Below are 20,267 nucleotides of genomic sequence, written 5' to 3' on the forward strand. Positions count from 1 at the left end.
GCATACAAGCCTGGTGTATAAACCTTGTATATAATCACTTTTGTAATATAATCACTGTATAAAAATCCACTGTATATTGAAACCAACAGTTGAACTGACCTCCTTCTCCCTCTAAGTAACCAAACTATGTCCGAGCGCGTCATCCCCTACCGCTATACCTCTTTATCTCAACCTCTGATTCCTTCCACCTCCAAGTTATTTCCCCCTGTTTTATTGTAACTTTGCCTCTGCTTCCGTGTTAAGTTATCAAAGTTCCATTGTAAACCGATTTGATATTTTTATGAATGTCGGCATAGAAAAGTTTTTTAATTAAATAAATAAATCTTTTTTGAGATGCGGTGACCAGAATTTATTTATTTATTTATTTATAGGTTCTTTTATACCGAGGTACGTAAAGGAATACATCACCTCGGTTTACAGTGAAACAATAATTTAGCAACCAGCTTTACATATAACAGATAAAACAGTAAAACAATTAACAGAAAAGAATTGTACACAGTATTCAAGGTGGGGTCTCACCATGGAGCGATACAGAGGCATTATTTATTTATTTATTTAAGGTTTTTATATACCGGCAATCATGAAAAACATATCTTGCTGGTTTACATAAAACAGGAGTACAGTAGATACATCAAACTGTGGCAGAAGGTACAGTTACAATTAACAAGGGTAGCAGAACTTGGAGAAGGAGGAAAAGAGAGGTTAGATTAGTAACAATTAAACAATATACAATTATGACATTTTCCGTTTTATTCACCATTCCCTTTCTAATAATTCCTAACATTCTGTTTGCTTTTTTGACTGCCGCAGCACACTGAGCAAGAGCATAAACATGGGCAAGAGCATAGAAGGGTCTTTCCAAACAGTCGGGTTATGAAGTGGTCCATACCAACATTCACACATACTGCTCTGCACAAGGTACCCGGTTCCAGGATGGGATTTTAGGCCAGGCCTGGACTGCTGCCATCCCCATCCTGATGCCTTATGCAACCTGTAGCCCTGATTACAATGGGTAGAATCAGGGACTGCACTGGGATGTACATTAAGAACCAGGACTGGTCTAAGCTCTCCCTCCTGGAACTGGGTAACCTGGCAGCTCTGCACATCAGAACAGATCAACCTTCCTGTGCTTTTCAGTTCCCTGACTCACAGTGAAGCTGCTTCTGCTACCAAAAAATAAACCATTCCATATTATACCCTCAAATACCACATCTGGAGCTGCCTCTCATTTCAGGATAGGCTGATCCAGTCCTGGTTTTACCCATAGCCTGCAAGGAGATGTAGATTTTGGTTTTCCTTGTAAAAGCAGGCTGACAGGTCCCTGCATGCCACAGTGGGGCTAAAACCAGGACTGGATCAGCCTGTTTGGGTTGACTTGAAGCCAGTTGGCAACCCAAAGTGCAGGGTCTCCTTTCCCTGGGTTTCTGCACAGACACTGAGGAAGCAGCAGTGTGTTTCAGATGCCACTGGATCCATCTGGTGACCCAGTCTGAAATGGGACCTCTCTCCACCGTGTGATTAACAGGAGCTAAAATCTGCCTTGGTAGCCATCCAAAGGCTGAAACCATTTACAAATGCAAACAGGGTCACCACTTCAGTAACTATGATGCTCCCAAAAAAAAATAAGACAACAGCTCCATGCATGTGGATGTGGATGGCGTCATCTCTAGGAGAGGTGTTAATCCATGCTACATGGAGTGAAGAAATAGCAAGGCAATTTTGGGTTTTGTTCACTCACATTTCGACCTGGTTTCCCCCATCAGTGCAGCGCAGCCCTTGGGCTGGAGTATTTTGCCTTTCTGGCTGTGTTTTGAGAGTCACTTTAAAGGCAGCACAGCAGCCTGGAAAGACAGCAAAGGCAGCTACAGATGTGCATTTGCAAAGACCCTTCCATGCCATTAAAAAGGTGAATGCCCTGATTCAGTGCAGATCCATTTTCTGTGCATCTGGCAGCTGGCACTTTTGGGTCCGGCATCGTTCAGGTAAGCGCAATCTGATTCTGCCAAAATGGTAAACCTGCAACACATACAGAGAGAAAAGTCACTGCAAGGGAACGCTGAACACACTTTAAAGACAAAAAAATAAAGAACCAAATAATGAGAGATAGCGAAGACTTTAAGGGACCTAAAAACGTGAAAATGTAAAACTCTGAAGTTGCTGGCAGAATTCAATCAAAAAATAGTCTTTGGTTAATGTTGGCTGGCAGCGGTGGGATTGTAGGGAGCTGACCCCACTAGAAGGACCGGACCACTTACACTGGTTGGACAGAAAGGCTCTTGCTGCTTTACCACCCAGAAATTATTGCACCCCCACTGTCCCCACCCCCCATCAGCTGCCTCGACCCGTAAGCTTTTCCTTCCCTGAGTCTGCAGGGCTGGAAGGAGCGACCATCAAATCATAGGGGAGGAAGGCATTACTGGCGACGATCAGTCACTCAGAAAGCTCCCTCACGTCCCTCCCACCTTCTGCATTTAGAGGGGAATTTTGTAGCAAGCTGCATACACTTTGGAAGGACCGGGGGAGCCTGTCTCGCTGGGCCCATGATAATGTGGGCGCCAGCCGGGCTCCTCCGGTCGTATGCGCGGGCAGGGGGGGGAGGGGGGTGGGCCAGGACGCGCGTCCTGGCCCGCCCCCTCCCCCTGCGCTGACTCGTCCGTGGCGTCATGGGGCCGACCATATGATTTTGGATTGGTCGGCCGCGCCGCATCATGGTAGTTTAAATCTGGTTTTAAAAGGAGCGGAGCTGTTGGGCCCGCCCCTTTTGATGCGAGCAGCCGGCCTGATCCCCGCCCTCCCTCCCTCCCTCCCCTGTTTTTTTTTAGGTGTTATGGGGCTGGTTTGTCGCAGCTTGGGGGGATTATGCGGAGTGACCAGAGCCAGGACTCAGTTGGGGTGGGGTTCAGAGCAAGGAACTCGCTAGGTGGCGGGCTTTCTTGTCTCTGGCTTCAGCTGCGTGTGACTGGGTTCAGTCTCATGCTGGGGACCCCTTGCTGGGGGCTGTAGTGGGGGTCCCGGTTAGCGGCGGGATGCTGCTGGTTTGTGCAGGTTTGGTGGCCTGCGGAGGGGTCATTGTGCTGGGATGTGGTAGATGACCCCGGGATGGGAATTTGGAGTGTTAAGTTGGCTCTGGTGGTTATTGTATCAATAAAGCTGCGGCCTTGTTTGAATTCCAGACGGTTGTTTGTGTGTTATTTATATAATAAGGTTGTAAGGAGCTGAGGGGAGGGGACCATCAGTGCTGGCTGCCCATATTATCAGGCTGTAACTGGAGGTCCCATTTCCTGTGGCAGAATTTTCAAGAATCTGCAGCAATTAAGTGGCTCGTTTGCATAATTTTGCATATATTTCCAATTTAAATAATGTTTTTACTTTCTAACAATAAAGTTGTTTTGTGACGTTTCTGTCCAGCTAATTTATTTGTTTCTTTATTAGATGAGAACAAGATCTCAGTGATGGGGGCTGGAAGGGGGTAAGGAACCTGGGAATAGGAGGAGAAGAGGCTGAAGAGAAGGAATCTTAGGTAGGAGTAATGGGACAGAGGAGGGAGAGGATGGAGGGGGAGAGCATGGAGGAGGGAGAGGAAGGAGGAGCAACGGGACGAAGGGGGGAGAGGATGGAGGACGAAAAAGATGGGGCATTCTGGGAGATGAATGGGAAGAAAAGAGGAAGAGGAGAGATGAGGGGTCAGGAGTGGGATGGAGGAGGATGGAGGAGGAAGGATCAGTGATGAGAAGCAGGAGGGTTGAGAATGGAAGAGGAGGGGAGAGGGAAGGAATCCACAACCCCCACAATCCTACCTCCACCCCCTCCTTTCCCTTCTCTCCCCTCACTCTCCCCCCACCCAATCCCCTCACTCATCCTGATTCCCTTTCTCCATCCCCAGTTCATGTCCTCCCTTCCCCACCCCTAGTTCTCACCGTCCCTCCCTCTCCCTGACACCATTTCTGGTTCACTCTGTCCCTCCCTTCTTCCCAATCCCCGGTAGATTCTCCTCCTTCCTTTCCCCCCACCTCCTGCCGAGTCACACCTCGGCCCCCCAGGATCCCCTCATTCAGTTAAACAGGAGCCGGGGCCGGCCGTCCCTGCAGCCCCTCAGGCGTCTCCCTCTCCTCCCCCGTCAGGCCCGGGCGTCTCACTGTGAATCAGTGGTTCGAGGCTCAGGCCCAGCAGGATAGGAGAATCAGGAGCACCAGAGGCGATGCAAGGCTGCCGTCCCCTCCTCCTGATTACCTGAACGAGGGGGTGAGTGAGGGGATCCTGGGGGCGCAGGGGCCTCTCACACTCCCAACCAATGATTCTCTGCTCATTTCCTGCCCAGCAGCCTGGGAAATGTGGCTTTTTTTTTTTTAAGAAGATCTTTGGTCTCCCATAGCAATTTTCTGTGCTAAGTTTTGTAGAGAGAATTGATGCAGATGCTTTATAAAAGAAGAAATTAGACGTGCGAGTCCCAGCCCCACCCAGGCTCCATCCCCTACTCTCGCATACAGTGTGGCTCGCACGTAACTTAGCGCCCGCATTGCTCGCAGCTCTCTAATGACCGATGTGACTGTGGATAAAGCAGCGCCCGAGCTGCTGAAGTCCCTTTGAAAATGACTCTCTGTGACTTACAGGTTATTGAACTGCGATCCATCCGGCCATCTCCACGGCTGCCCTTGCTCTCTTCTCAGGCCGATCCAGTGATCGGAGCGACCTTTATAGCGCATGGTGAAATTCTGGAGGAAATAAAAACAGGACTCAGAGCATCTCCTTCATGTGAGCGTTTATTATCAGAGGGAGGGGCTCCATGCAGCCTGCACTTTCATATTAAAGGTACAGCTGTGTTTCCCCATAGGGGACAGAAGTAACTCAGACTGCTCATTCCAGCCTCAACAACCTCTCTCCATGCTCCCTCCCCCTCTGGCTCTCATCAGGAGTCAGAATGCACACCTGACTTCCTTATTCAGCTCCTATCATGTACTGCCCACCTCCTCACGCCTTCCCCATCCACTTCTCATAAGAAATCATCCTGCTTGGAGGCGAAAAAGGATGGAGCAAGACCTTCTGCAACAGAGTGATTCCGGGGGTCAGACGAGTATCTGGCCCCGACGGCACTCTGCCGCGCTCCCTGTGACGTCATCGAGGAGGGACCGACAGGAACTTTAAAAGTCAGCCCACCTGCGGCACGCAGCCAACGCCGGCGCGCCACCCAAGCCGAGCACGCCTAAGGGGTGCACAGCTTTGTTTGGGAGATCCGCTTTGTACCGTGACTAACATGAAAATTCGCCTCAGGTAGGCTATTTTTTACACGTCTTTTCTTTTTTCATATAACCTCGAGTAACCTCCAATTACTTCTACTGATTTAAGTAATTGTAAAGCAGATTATGTGCTACCTTTAATGATTTATTCTGAGAAATATAATGCCTCATACCGCCCGCAAAAGAAGAGCAAAAGAAAGGATGGAGCTTGCCAATCCCTCGGTAGCCTCAGTTTGCGGGCCAATGGATGCACATGTGCAGCAGAGCAATAAATCGGATGGGTCGCTGTTGGTCAAGGGGGGATGTATGTATTCAATCATCCCCCTCACAAGACCTCTTGACATCATTATCCCCAATTTATAGGTAACCACCAATGAACCCTGTAACCTTCAGGACCCGGGATATACTGTTGGAGGGTTTACAAGCGGAAAGCGCTGAATTAAGGCCACGTGTAGGTCCAGTTAATCCTGATGGTAAGAACATAAGAACATAAGAAAATGCCATACTGGGTCAGACCAAGAGTCCATCAAGCCCAGCATCCTGTTTCCAACAGTGGCCAATCCAGGCCATAAGAACCTGGCAAGTACCCAAAAACTAAGTCTATTCCATGTAACCATTGCTAATGGCAGTGGCTATTCTCTAAGTGAACTTAATAGCAGGTAATGGACTTCTCCTCCAAGAACTTATCCAATCCTTTTTTAAACCCAGCTACACTAACTGCACTAACCACATCCTCTGGTAACAAATTCCAGGGTTTAATTGTGCGTTGAGTAAAAAAGAACTTTCTCCGATTAGTTTTAAATGTGCCCCATGCTAACTTCATGGAGTGCCCCCTAGTCTTTCTATTATCTGAAAGTGTAAATAACCGATTCACATCTACCCATTCTAGACCTCTCATGATTTTAAACACCTCTATCATATCCCCCCTCAGTCGTCTCTTCTCCAAGCTGAAAAGTCCTAACCTCTTTAGTCTTTCCTCATAGGGGAGTTGTTCCATTCCCCTTATCATTTTGGTCGCCCTTCTCTGTACCTTCTCCATCGCAATGATATCTTTTTTGAGATGCAGCGACCAGAATTGTACACAGTATTCAAGGTGCGGTCTCACCATGGAGAGGAGGAGCAGATAAGCCCCACAGAGGGACTATTAAGCCTGCCCATAGGAGGGAATGGATTGCGACTTCAGAAACAAAGTACTAATGGTGAAGAGTTTTTCTTAAGAGAATATGATCCACCAGTCTTGAAGAAGCCTGAGACTGTTACTTTGGATACTATCTGGAAAGCGATTTTGAGTATGAATAACTCAATGGTTATACAGATTAATCCAATTGTTAATAAAATAAATAAGATACAGGAAAGAGTAATTAACTTAGAAAAATTCAGGAAAGTAATATTGACTGAAGTTGAACAAGTGAAATCAAAAAGTGTTAAATGGAAACCTGTACAGGATGCAATGTTAATTGAAAATCAGATGTTGCAAATGAAAATAGAAAATTTGGAAAATACCAACAGGAAAAAGAATTTAAGATTTATAAATTTCCCAATGTTACCATATATGACTCCCAAAGACATGTTTAAGAAATATTTAATAGAGGTCTTAAAAATCTCTGAGGAAACGATTCCTCCAATTGCAAAAATTTATTACTTAAAACCTTATGAAAAAACAAGAAGGACCCATTACAGGCCAAGAAGGTAAACAATCTATGGATAGAATATCTGTAAATGTAGATATTTCGCAATTGCTAGAGACATCTGATACAGAGTTAGTGCAAGCGACAACTTTAATAGTCTCATTTGCTTTGGAAGTAGATAGAGACTGGATACTTAAGTTATTTTTCAAACATCGTCTTGCTGAATTTTTCAAATTAAAAGTTAGAGTGTACCCAGATGTGTCCAAACAGACACAAAGAAGGGGACAGCAATTCTTATTACAAAGATCAAAGGTTAATCAAACTGGAGGAACATTTTTAGTGAGATTTCCATGCAAGTGTTGTATCAAGTATAAAGGCGAATCATATGTTTTTTTTACTCCATCATAATTATCTTTATTCTTAAGTGATAAATCACCTTTGGAGTAAAAAAAATAATTTTGTCCTTTTTTCCTTGGCGTAGTATCCCCCCCGTCCAACTATGGGATTTAGGCATCCCAAGTAATATATATTAAATCTGCTATAATTCCTGCTCTTACAACTATGTCTGAGTTGAAAATGACTAAGTTAAAATATTATTTGATCTTAAATCAGTATGCATTATTGTGGACTACCAGAAAAAAAGAAGTGTTGTAATTGAGGTATAAATCAAGAATAATGGAATTGTATAATTCTTTTTTTCTATTTTATACAAGAGTTTCTTGTAATTGTTGAATTTAAAACTGATAAATAATTAAAAAAAAAAAGAAATCATCCTGCTTAACTTTTCTGCATGCTCCATCCAGGCTGCCCTGCCCTTCAGTCCAATAAACCACCAGATCCCACCTACTCCTTATTAAGCAGCCTACTTTTCAAATAAATTATCTACAGACACAGGAACAAGATGAGGGTGAAGAGCAGGATGGACTGCACAGCCCAGGAGCCGCAGCTGGAAAGGAGGATACAGGAGACACAAAAACCTCCCGCACCAAAAGTAATGATGCATTAGAATTAGGGCATCCCGACAGTGAGGTTCCAATAATTAGAAAAGTAGTCCAAGTGCCTGTAACTAAAAACTCACCTGAGCTAAAAAATTCTAACATCCCTATCAATTAAAAAGCAGAATGAAAATACAAACAAAAAACAAACTTTGAAATGTTTGTATGCTAATGCCAGAAGTCTAAGAAGTAAGATGGGAGAATTAGAATGTATAGCAGTGAATGATGACATAGACTTAATTGGCATCTCAGAGACATGGTGGAAGGAGGATAACCAATGGGACAGTGCTATACCGGGGTACAAATTATATCGCAATGACAGAGAGGAGCAGTCGGGAGGAGGTGTGGCGCTTTATGTCCGGGATGGCATAAGAGTCCAACAGGATAAACATCCTGCATGAGACTAAATACAAAATTGAATCTTTATGGGTAGAAATCCCTTGTGTGTCGGGGAAGACTACAGTGATAGGGGTATACTACCGTCCACCTGGTCAAGATGGTGAGATGGACAGTGAAATGCTAAGAGAAATTCGGGAAGCTAACCAAATTGGTAGTGCAGTAATAATGGGAGATTTCAATTATTCCAATATTGACTGGGTAATATCAGGACATACTAGAGAGAAAATTCCTGGATGGAATAAATGACATTTTTATAGAGCAATTGGTTCAGGAACCGACGAGAGAGGGAGCAATTTTAGATCTAATTCTCAGTGGAGCACAGGACTTGGTGAGAGAGGTAACGGTGGTGGGGCCGCTTGGCAATAGTGATCATAATATGATCAAATTTGAATTAATGACTGGAAGGGGGACAGTAAGCAAATCCACAGCTCTCGTGCTAAACTTTCAAAAGGGAAACTTTGATAAAATGAGAAAAATTGTTAGAAAAAAACTGAAAGGAGCAGCTACAAAAGTAAAAAATGTCCAAGAGGCGTGGTCATTGTTAAAAAATACCATTCTATAAGCACAGTCCAGACGTATTCCACACATTAAGAAAGGTGGAAAGAAGGCAAAACGATTACCGGCTGTTGTGATCCTGCCCGCAAGGAGCGTGAGCAGGCTCTTACCTTCTCACAGCCAGTCGGGCTGCTGACGCTGCTGCTTGCTTTCTCCCTGAATCAGCTGGGGCTGCCCCCGCAGCTGTTCCCATGCGGTTGGCTCCTTTGTTCCTGCCTTCTCCCGACCTGCTGCTGCGATCCCGGGCCCTTCAGTCAGCAGGCCGTCTCTGCTGGTGCCTGCTACAGCCTGGGTCCTTGCCTGGCTGGGAAGCAGTCCCTGCCGGTGCTTGCAGCCTGCTACAGCTTTCCACTCTGCCTGCAGTCTTACCTCTCCTCCTGGGGCTGTCCTCACGGCATGGAGCCGTTCCTGCAGTCAGCCCTTCCCCCGTTTCCTCTGCAGCCAGCCTTACCTCTTCCTGCTTCAGTCCTTGCAGCTGGGAGCTGCTCCACTGACCTGCCTTCACCCAGCTCCAGCCCAGGGCTGCTCCACTTCTTCCCTGGCCTTCCACGTGGCTGAGGACACCACCAGCTTCCAGCTCTTCTCTCCAGCTCCCTAGGGCGCGGGCACGCGCCTCTCTGCTCCTCTTCAAGGGCCAGCCAGGTGTGGCCCCCTGCTGACCCCTCCCTGGGCATTGTCCACCTCAGCCCTACTAAAGGGCTCAGCTTTCAGTCTGTCTTTGCCTTCGCAAGGAGTTGGTCACTCCTGAGATCCTTCGTTCCAGGAAGTCGTCCATGTTCCAGCACTTCTGCAAGGTCCTGTGTTGCTTGTTACCTGTCGGAGCTCCTCGTCCAGTCCTGATGTCTGCTTGCAGTTCCAGTCCCAAGGTCTGTCTTTTGATCCAGTACTTGTGTTCCAGTCCTGATGTTCCTGCTGTTTCAGATGTCCATGTTCCAGCCCTGAGGTGTGTCTCCTGTTCCAGTATCCGTGTTCCAGTCCTGTTGTTCCTGCTGTTCCAGATGTCCTTGTTCCAGCACTGAGGTCTGTCTTAATCCTTGTTCCTGATCCTGATGCTTTAACCTGCCTTGAAGCTGCCAGGAGTGCAGCGTATCCTTGCCTTGAAGCTGCCAGGAGTGCAGCAACCTGCTCTTCCCTGTGCTCTCCCGATCACAGGGTGGTCCGCGACTCAGTCCCGCGGGTGGTCTGAGTAGGGCGCCCTGAGGGACAGTGCTCTTGTCTTCCTTCAGCCCTCATTCCTGACTCCACCTTGTGCATCCAGTACCTCGTCCTGAGTCCACGTCTGTGCCTGTCCACGTCTTTGCATCCTGCACCTCGTTCCCGAAGTCCACGTCTATGCCTGAGTCTACCTCGTTCCTGAGTCTCGTCTGAATCCATGTTCCAGTCTTCACTGCCCTGGCCTCCATCCGGCCTGCCGCTTCGTGCCCTACCCTGCGGCAGGTCCAAAAGGGCTAGGAACGGTCGGAGGACTGTTCACAAGACCAACATTGCGTTGTTGGGTCTTCCGAAGCGTGCAGGTCCGGAGGAGGGCCTGTCTTCCATGTCACTCCAGCCCTGCTCCCGTCCAGCCCATGCTTGGGCATGCCACGCCTCCCGCGGCACCTCTTCAGAGCCCTCTGGGGTCGAGCCGTGGCCCAAGGACACACATCACCCAGGAGTGGGATCGCTCTCCTAGCGCTCCACAACACCGGCATGGTTAAAAGGGGAGGTGAAAGAAGCTATTTTAGCCAAAAGACCTTCATTCAAAAATTGGAAGAAGGATCCAACAGAAGAAAATAGGATAAAGCATAAACATTGGCAAGTTAAATGTAAGACATTGATAAGACAGGCTAAGAGAGAATTTGAAAAGAAGTTGGCTGTAGAGGCAAAAACTCACAGTAAAAACTTTAAAAAATATATCCAAAGCAGAAAGCCTGTGAGGGAGCCAGTTGGACCGTTAGATGATCAAGGGGTTAAAGGGGCACTTAGAGAAGATAAGGCCATCGTGGAAAGATTAAATGATTTCTTTGCTTCGGTGTTTACTGAAGAGGATGTTGGGGAGGTACCCGTAATGGAGAAGGTTTTCATGGGTAATGATTCAGATGGACTGAATCAAATCACGGTGAACCTAGAAGATGTGATAGACCTGATTGACAAACTGAAGAGAGTAAATCACCTGGACCGGATGGTATACACCCCAGAGTTCTGAAGGAACTAAAAAATGAAATTTCAGACCTATTAGTAAAAATTTGTAACTTATCATTAAAATCATCCATTGTACCTGAAGACTGGAGGATAGCAAATGTAACCCCAATATTTAAAAAGGGCTCCAGGGGTGATCCGGGAAACTACAGACCGGTTAGCCTGACTTCAGTGCCAGGAAAAATAGTGGAAAGTGTTCTAAACATCAAAATCACAGAACATATAGAAAGACATGGTTTAATGGAACAAAGTCAGCATGGCTTTACCCAGGGCAAGTCTTGCCTCACAAATCTGCTTCACTTTTTTGAAGGAGTTAATAAACATGTGGATAAAGGTGAACCGGTAGATATAGTATACTTGGATTTTCAGAAGGCGTTTGACAAAGTTCCTCATGAGAGGCTTCTAGGAAAAGTAAAAAGTCATGGGATAGGTGGCGATGTCCTTTCGTGGACTGCAAACTGGCTAAAAGACAGGAAACAGAGAGTAGGATTAAATGGACAATTTTCTCAGTGGAAGGGAGTGGGCATTGGAGTGCCTCAGGGATCTGTATTGGGACCCTTACTGTTCAATATATTTATAAATGATCTGGAAAGAAATACGACGAGTGAGATAATCAAATTTGCAGATGACACAAAATTGTTCAGAGTAGTTAAATCACAAGCAGATTGTGATAAATTGCAGGAAGACCTTGTGAGACTGGAAAATTGGGCATCCAAATGGCAGATGAAATTTAATGTGGATAAGTGCAAGGTGATGCATATAGGGAAAAATAACCCATGCTATAGTTACACAATGTTGGGTTCCATATTAGGTGCTACAACCCAGGAAAGAGATCTAGGTGTCATAGTGGATAACACATTGAAATCGTCGGTGCAGTGTGCTGCGGCAGTCAAAAAAGCAAACAGAATGTTGGGAATTATTAGGAAGGGAATGGTGAATAAAACGGAAAATGTCATAATGCCTCTGTATCGCTCCATGGTGAGACCGCACCTTGAATACTGTGTACAATTCTGGTCGCCGCATCTCAAAAAAGATATAATTGCGATGGAGAAGGTACAGAGAAGGGCTACCAAAATGATAAAGGGGATGAAACAGCTCCCCTATGAGGAAAGACTAAAGAGGTTAGGACTTTTCAGCTTGGAGAAGAGACGGCTGAGGGGGGATATGATAGAGGTGTTTAAAATCATGAGAGATCTAGAACGGGTAGATGTGAATTGGTTATTTACTCTTTCAGATAATAGAAGGACTAGGGGGCACTCCATGAAGTTAGCATGGGGCACATTTAAAACTAATCGGAGAAAGTTCTTTTTTACTCAACGCACAATTAAACTCTGGAATTTGTTGCCAGAGGATGTGGTTAGTGCAGTTAGTGTAGCTGTGTTTAAAAAAGGATTGGATAAGTTCTTGGAGGAGAAGTCCATTACCTGCTATTGAATTCACTGAGGGGTAGATTTTTAAAAAAAGCGCGTTCGCGTACTTTTGTTTGCGCACCAGGCGCAAACAAAAGTACGCTGGATTTTATAAGATATGTGCGTAGCCGCGCGTATCTTCTAAAATCCTGGATCGGCGCGCGCAAGGCTGCCGATTTTGGGCAGCCGGTGCGCGCCGAGCTGCGCAGCCTGTCTCCGTTCCCTCCGAGGCCGCTCCGAAATCGGAGCGGCCTCGGAGGGAACTCTCTTTCGCCCTCCCCTCACCTTCCCTTCCCTTCCTCTACCTAACCCACCCCCCCCCCCCGGCCCTATCTAAACCCCTCCTTACCTTTGTCCGTAGATTTACGCCTGCGAGAAGCAGACGTAAATCTACGTGCGCCAGCGGAGTGCTGGCGCGCCATGCTCCGACCCGGGGGCTGGTCCGAAGGCCTGGACCATGCCCCCGGGGACGGCGCCACGCCCCCGGTCCTGCCCCCGAAACACCGAGTCATCGGGTCCCGCCCCCCGACACGCCCCTTCCGAAAACCCCGGGACCTACGCGCATCCCGGGGTTCTGCGCGCGCCGGCGGCCTATGGAAAATAGGCCGCCGGCGCGCAAGGCCCTGCTCGCGTAAATCCGGGCGGATTCACGCGAGCATGGCTTTGAAAATCCGCCCGTTAGAGAATAGCCACTGCCATTAGCAAGGGTTACATGGAATAGACTTAGTGTTTGGGTACTTGCCAGGTTCTTGTGGCCTGGATTGGCCTCTGTTGGACACAGGATGCTGGGCTTGATGGACCCTTGGTCTGACTCAGTATGGCATGTTCTTATGTTCTTCTTATGTTCTTATAAATACCAAGGAGCACTGCCATTGCCCTGGAAATGAATGCACCTCCTCCCCAGGCTGCTGTGGGAGGGACCCCTCACACTCACCAGTTCCTGCCGGGTCTCGATGTGAGCGAGGGAGGCGCTGTGAGAGGTGCAGAAGCTCTGGGCCTTGTCCCAGTCTGTGCTGTTCTCAGAGAAAAAGTAACATTTCCCTCTGTACCAGATCCAGCCGTCTGCACAGTGATCCGCAGGAAGATGGACTGAGGAATCAACAGAAACTTCACTTAGTTTAGCTAAAAATAAGAGAATAATTCCAGCACAGACAAGTTAGGGAACACAAGCACTGAAGCAAATTAAACAAACATCTCGCTTTCCCCTCGAAAAAAAGAAAAGCTTTTGTTATGTTTAATTATATTACTTTAAGTGTACATTCATCCTTTTGCTATGTATTTTGGGAGGGAAAGCAGTGCAAGGCAAACTATGAGAGTAAACCATAGGACATAGTAATGAAGACAGAAAAAGACCAAACGGTCCATCCAGTCTGCCCAGCGAGCTTCACAATGGTAGTAACTGTTTCTCCCTGCCGGTTACCCCCAAGCATTATGTTAAGGGTCGCAATATTTACACTGTAAACCCAGCACCTCTCAAACCCATTGCATAATTCCTGCTAGCAACTCTTATACAGGGGGAGCAGCCCTCATTACAATTCAGACGGTGCTGCTGCTGGAACGGGCTTTGCTTATGGACTTGCCTGTAGGAGCAGTCGTGCGCTTCCTCCCTAATGTCTGCCTATCAGTATCCCAGAGCATAAAAGTCAGGGCCCAGGATTGGCCGTCCTCTGAATCCAAGTCCCCTTTTACCCTGCACATCATTACAGCCTTACAATCCCCAACAACCACTAAGATCCCAAAATAAGGGTTTACTGTCTGTCCCCAACATACCAAGCACACACCTGACACAGGTAAGAGACCAAATCTGTGCCACTCCCTACCTGGAAGCTACGTCTGACCCCTGACAAAAAGAAATTTAAACGGACGTCGTCCTCATGTTTCTCACAAATCCCGAACAATCTCTTGGGGCTTCACTGAGTCTCTCATTACAGTTTGGGCAGTTTGAAGGCCTCGAGATTAATGAAGGAAAATCAGGAGCCACAGCAGCTGCATTGGCAGGGCCTTTTCCCTTTGAAGTGGAAGGACTTTGGAAGAAAAATCAGGGATACCATCTATTCAGCAAATATCCAAGCATTGCTCGCAGGCACCGCTGCCCCCCTGGATAGCCGGATACCATCTATTCAGCAAATATCCAAGCACTGCTCGCAGGCACCGCTGCCCCCCTGGATAGCTGGATACCATCTATTCAGCAAACATCCAAGCACTGCTCGCAGGCACCGCTGCCACCCTGGATAGCTGGATACCATCTATTCAGCAAATATCCAAGCACTGCTCGCAGGCACCGCTGCCCCCTGGATAGCTGGATACCATCTATTCAGCAAATATCCAAGCACTGCTCGCAGGCACCGCTGCCACCCTGGATAGCTGGATACCATCTATTCAGCAAATATCCAAGCATTGCTCGCAGGCACTGCTGCCACCCTGGATAGCTGGATACCATCTATTCAGCAAACATCCAAGCACTGCTCACAGGCACCGCTGCCACCCTGGATAGCTGGATACCATCTATTCAGCAAATATCCAAGCATTGCTCGCAGGCACCGCTGCCCCCCTGGATAGCTGGATACCATCTATTCAGCAAATACCCAAGCACTGCTCACAGGCACCGCTGCCACCCTGGATAGCTGGATACCATCTATTCAGCAAATACCCAAGCACTGCTCACAGGCACCGCTGCCACCCTGGATAGCTGGATACCATCTATTCAGCAAATACCCAAGCACTGCTCACAGGCACCGCTGCCACCCTGGATAGCTGGATACCATCTATTCAGCAAATATCCAAGCACTGCTCGCAGGCACCGCTGCCACCCTGGATAGCTGGATACCATCTATTCAGCAAATACCCAAGCACTGCTCACAGGCACCACTGCCACCCTGGATAGCCGGATACCATCTATTCAGCAAATATCCAAGCATTGCTCACAGGCACTGCTGCCACCCTGGATACCATCTATTCAGCAAACATCCAAGCATTGCTCACAGGCACCGCTGCCCCACTGGATAGCCGGATACCATCTATTCAGCAAATATCCAAGCATTGCTCACAGGCACTGCTGCCACCCTGGATACCATCTATTCAGCAAACATCCAAGCATTGCTCGCAGGCACCGCTGCCACCCTGGATAGCTGGATACCATCTATTCAGCAAGTATCCAAGCACTGCTCGCAGGCACCGCTGCCACCCTGGATAGCCGGATACCATCTATTCAGCAAACATCCAAGCATTGCTCACAGGCACCGCTGCCCCACTGGATAGCCGGATACCATCTATTCAGCAAACATCCAAGCACTGCTCGCAGGCACCGCTGCCACCCTGGATAGCCGGATACCATCTATTCAGCAAACATCCAAGCACTGCTCGCAGGCACCGCTGCCACCCTGGATAGCCGGATACCATCTATTCAGCAAACATCCAAGCATTGCTCGCAGGCACCACTGCCACCCTGGATAGCCGGATACCATCTATTCAGCAAACATCCAAGCACTGCTCACAGGCACCGCTGCCACCCTGGATAGCCGGATACCATCTATTCAGCAAACATCCAAGCATTGCTCACAGGCACCGCTGCCCCACTGGATAGCCGGATACCATCTATTCAGCAAATATCCAAGCATTGCTCACAGGCACCGCTGCCCCCCCTGGATAGCCGGATACCATCTATTCAGCAAATATCCAAGCACTGCTCACAGGCACCGCTGCCCCCCTGGATAGCCGGATACCATCTATTCAGCAAATATCCAAGCACTGCTCACAGGCACCGCTGCCCCCCTGGATAGCCGGATACCATCTATTCAGCAAATATCCAAGCATTGCTCTCAGGCACTGCTGCCACCCTGGATACCATCTATTCAGCAAACATCCAAGCATTGCTCGCAGGCACCGCTGCCACCCTGGATAGCTGGATACCATCTATTCAGCAAGTATCCAAGCACTGCTCGCAGGCACCGCTGCCACCCTGGATAGCCGGATACCATCTATTCAGCAAACATCCAAGCATTGCTCACAGGCACCGCTGCCCCACTGGATAGCCGGATACCATCTATTCAGCAAACATCCAAGCACTGCTCGCAGGCACCGCTGCCACCCTGGATAGCCGGATACCATCTATTCAGCAAACATCCAAGCACTGCTCGCAGGCACCGCTGCCACCCTGGATAGCCGGATACCATCTATTCAGCAAACATCCAAGCATTGCTCGCAGGCACCACTGCCACCCTGGATAGCCGGATACCATCTATTCAGCAAACATCCAAGCACTGCTCACAGGCACCGCTGCCACCCTGGATAGCCGGATACCATCTATTCAGCAAACATCCAAGCATTGCTCACAGGCACCGCTGCCCCACTGGATAGCCGGATACCATCTATTCAGCAAATATCCAAGCATTGCTCACAGGCACCGCTGCCCCCCTGGATAGCCGGATACCATCTATTCAGCAAATATCCAAGCACTGCTCACAGGCACCGCTGCCCCCCTGGATAGCCGGATACCATCTATTCAGCAAATATCCAAGCACTGCTCACAGGCACCGCTGCCCCCCCTGGATAGCCGGATACCATCTATTCAGCAAATATCCAAGCACTGCTCGCAGGCACCGCTGCCACCCTGGATAGCCAGATACCATCTATTCAGCAAACATCCAAGCACTGCTCACAGGCACCGCTGCCACCCTGGATAACCGGATACCATCTATTCAGCAAATATCCAAGCATTGCTCACAGGCACCGCTGCCCCCCTGGATAGCCGGATACCATCTATTCAGCAAATATCCAAGCACTGCTCACAGGCACCGCTGCCCCCCTGGATAGCTGGATACCATCTATTCAGCAAATATCCAAGCACTGCTCACAGGCACCGCTGCCACCCTGGATAGCCGGATACCATCTAATCAGCAAATATCCAAGCACTGCTCACAGGCACCGCTGCCACCCTGGATAGCCGGATACCATCTAATCAGCAAACATCCAAGCATTGCTTCCAGGCACCGCTGCCACCCTGGATAGCTGGATACCATCTATTCAGCAAACATCCAAGCACTGCACACAGTCACTGCTGCCATCCTGGATAGCCGGATACCATCTATTCAGCAAACATCCAAGCACTGCTCACAGGCACCGCTGCCACCCTGGATAGCCGGATACCATCTATTCAGCAAACATCCAAGCACTGCTCACAGTCACTGCTGCCACCCTGGATAGCTGGATACCATCTATTCAGCAAACATCCAAGCGCTGCTCGCAGGCACCGCTGCCACCCTGGATAGCCGGATACCATCTATTCAGCAAACATCCAAGCACTGCTCACAGACACTGCTGCCACCCTGGATAGCTGGATACCATCTATTCAGCAAATATCCAAGCATTGCTCACAGGCACTGCTGCCACCCTGGATAGCTGGATACCATCTATTCAGCAAACATCCAAGCGCTGCTCGCAGGCACCGCTGCCACCCTGGATAGCCGGATACCATCTATTCAGCAAACATCCAAGCACTGCTCACAGACACTGCTGCCACCCTGGATAGCTGGATACCATCTATTCAGCAAATATCCAAGCATTGCTCACAGGCACTGCTGCCACCCTGGATAGCTGGATACGATCTATTCAGCAAACATCCAAGCACTGCTCGCAGGCACCGCTGCCACCCTGGATACCATCTATTCAGCAAACATCCAAGCACTGCTCACAGGCACTGCTGCCACCCTGGATAGCTGGATACCATCTATTCAGCAAACATCCAAGCACTGCTCACAGGCACTGCTGCCACCCTGGATAGCTGGATCCCATCTATTCAGCAAACATCCAAGCACTGCTCACAGGCACCGCTGCCACCCTGGATAGATGGATACCATCTATTCAGCAAACATCCAAGCACTGCTCGCAGGCACCGCTGCCACCCTAGATAGCTGGATACCATCTATTCAGCAAATACCCAAGCGCTGCTCGCAGGCACCGCTGCCACCCTGGATAGCCGGATACCATCTATTCAGCAAACATCCAAGCACTGCTCTCAGGCACTGCTGCCACCCTGGATAGCTGGATACCATCTATTCAGCAAACATCCAAGCACTGCTCTCAGGCACTGCTGCCACCCTGGATAGCTGGATACCATCTATTCAGCAAACATCCAAGCACTGCTCTCAGGCACTGCTGCCACCCTGGATAGCCGGATACCATCTATTCAGCAAACATCCAAGCGCTGCTCGTAGGCACCGCTGCCACCCTGGACAGCCGGATACCATCTATTCAGCAAACATCCAAGCGCTGCTCGCAGGCACCGCTGCCACCCTGGATAGCCGGATACCATCTATTCAGCAAACATCCAAGCACTACTCGCAGGCACCGCTGCCACCCTGGATAGCCGGATACCATCTATTCAGCAAACATCCAAGCACTGCTCGCAGGCACCGCTGCCACCCTGGATAGCTGGATACCATCTATTCAGCAAACATCCAAGCACTGCTCACAGGCACCGCTGCCACCCTGGATAGCTGGATACCATCTATTCAGCAAACATCCAAGCACCGCTCACAGGCACTGCTGCCACCCTGGATAGCCGGATACCATCTATTCAGCAAATATCCAGGCACTGCTCACAGGCACCGCTGCCACCCTGGATAGCTGGATACCATTTATTCAGCAAATATCCAAGCACTGCTCACAGGCACCGCTGCCACCCTGGATAGCTGGATACCATCTATTCAGCAAATACCCAAGCACTGCTCACAGGCACCGCTGCCACCCTGGATAGCCGGATACCATCTATTCAGCAAATATCCAAGCACTGCTCGCAGGCACCGCTGCCACCCTGGATAGCCGGATACCATCTATTCAGCAAATATCCAGGCACTGCTCACAGGCACCGCTGCCACCCTGGATAGCTGGATACCATCTATTCAGCAAATATCCAAGCACTGCTCACAGGCACCGCTGCCACCCTGGATAGCTGGATACCATCTATTCAGCAAATATCCAAGCACTGCTCACAGGCACCGCTGCCACCCTGGATAGCTGGATACCATCTATTCAGCAAATATCCAGGCACTGCTCACAGGCACCGCTGCCACCCTGGATAGCTGGATACCATCTATTCAGCAAATATCCAAGCACTGCTCACAGGCACCGCTGCCACCCTGGATAGCTGGATACCATCTATTCAGCAAATATCCAAGCACTGCTCACAGGCACCGCTGCCCCCCTGGATAGCCGGATACCATCTATTCAGCAAACATCCAAGCACTGCTCACAGGCACCGCTGCCACCCTGGATAGCTGGATACCATCTATTCAGCAAACATCCAAGCACTGCTCGCAGGCACCGCTGCCACCCTGGATAGCTGGATACCATCTATTCAGCAAATATCCAGGCACTGCTCACAGGCACCGCTGCCACCCTGGATAGCCGGATACCATCTATTCAGCAAATATCCAAGCATTGCTCGCAGGCACCGCTGCCACCCTGGATAGCTGGATACCATCTATTCAGCAAATATCCAAGCACTGCTCTCAGGCACCGCTGCCCCCCTGGATAGCCGGATACCATCTATTCAGCAAATATCCAAGCACTGCTCGCAGGCACCGCTGCCACCCTGGATAGCCGGATACCATCTATTCAGCAAATATCCAGGCACTGCTCACAGGCACCGCTGCCACCCTGGATAGCTGGATACCATCTATTCAGCAAATATCCAAGCACTGCTCACAGGCACCGCTGCCACCCTGGATAGCCGGATACCATCTATTCAGCAAATATCCAAGCACTGCTCGCAGGCACCGCTGCCACCCTGGATAGCCGGATACCATCTATTCAGCAAATATCCAGGCACTGCTCACAGGCACCGCTGCCACCCTGGATAGCTGGATACCA

At 49.0% G+C, this 20,267-nt stretch overlaps 1 protein-coding gene across 2 annotated transcripts in view; it reads right to left on the reverse strand.

The window, feature by feature from the left end:
* Positions 1-696: 696 nt before the first annotated feature.
* The window catches only part of LOC115081657 (C-type lectin domain family 2 member D-like), a 48,782-nt gene continuing 29,211 nt past the window's right edge, over positions 697-20,267 (reverse strand). For both annotated transcript variants that reach the window (XM_029586081.1, XM_029586082.1), the window contains 3 exons: positions 13,333-13,487; positions 4,609-4,712; positions 697-2,016 (listed from right to left, as the gene is read on the reverse strand). In XM_029586081.1, the coding sequence (XP_029441941.1) occupies positions 1,899-2,016; positions 4,609-4,712; positions 13,333-13,487 (377 nt within the window). In that variant the 3' untranslated portion in view covers positions 697-1,898. The remainder of the gene's footprint in view (positions 2,017-4,608; positions 4,713-13,332; positions 13,488-20,267) is intronic.

The sequence above is a fragment of the Rhinatrema bivittatum genome, unplaced genomic scaffold (genome assembly GCF_901001135.1).
Source record: "Rhinatrema bivittatum unplaced genomic scaffold, aRhiBiv1.1, whole genome shotgun sequence".
Lineage (NCBI taxonomy): Eukaryota > Metazoa > Chordata > Amphibia > Gymnophiona > Rhinatrematidae > Rhinatrema > Rhinatrema bivittatum.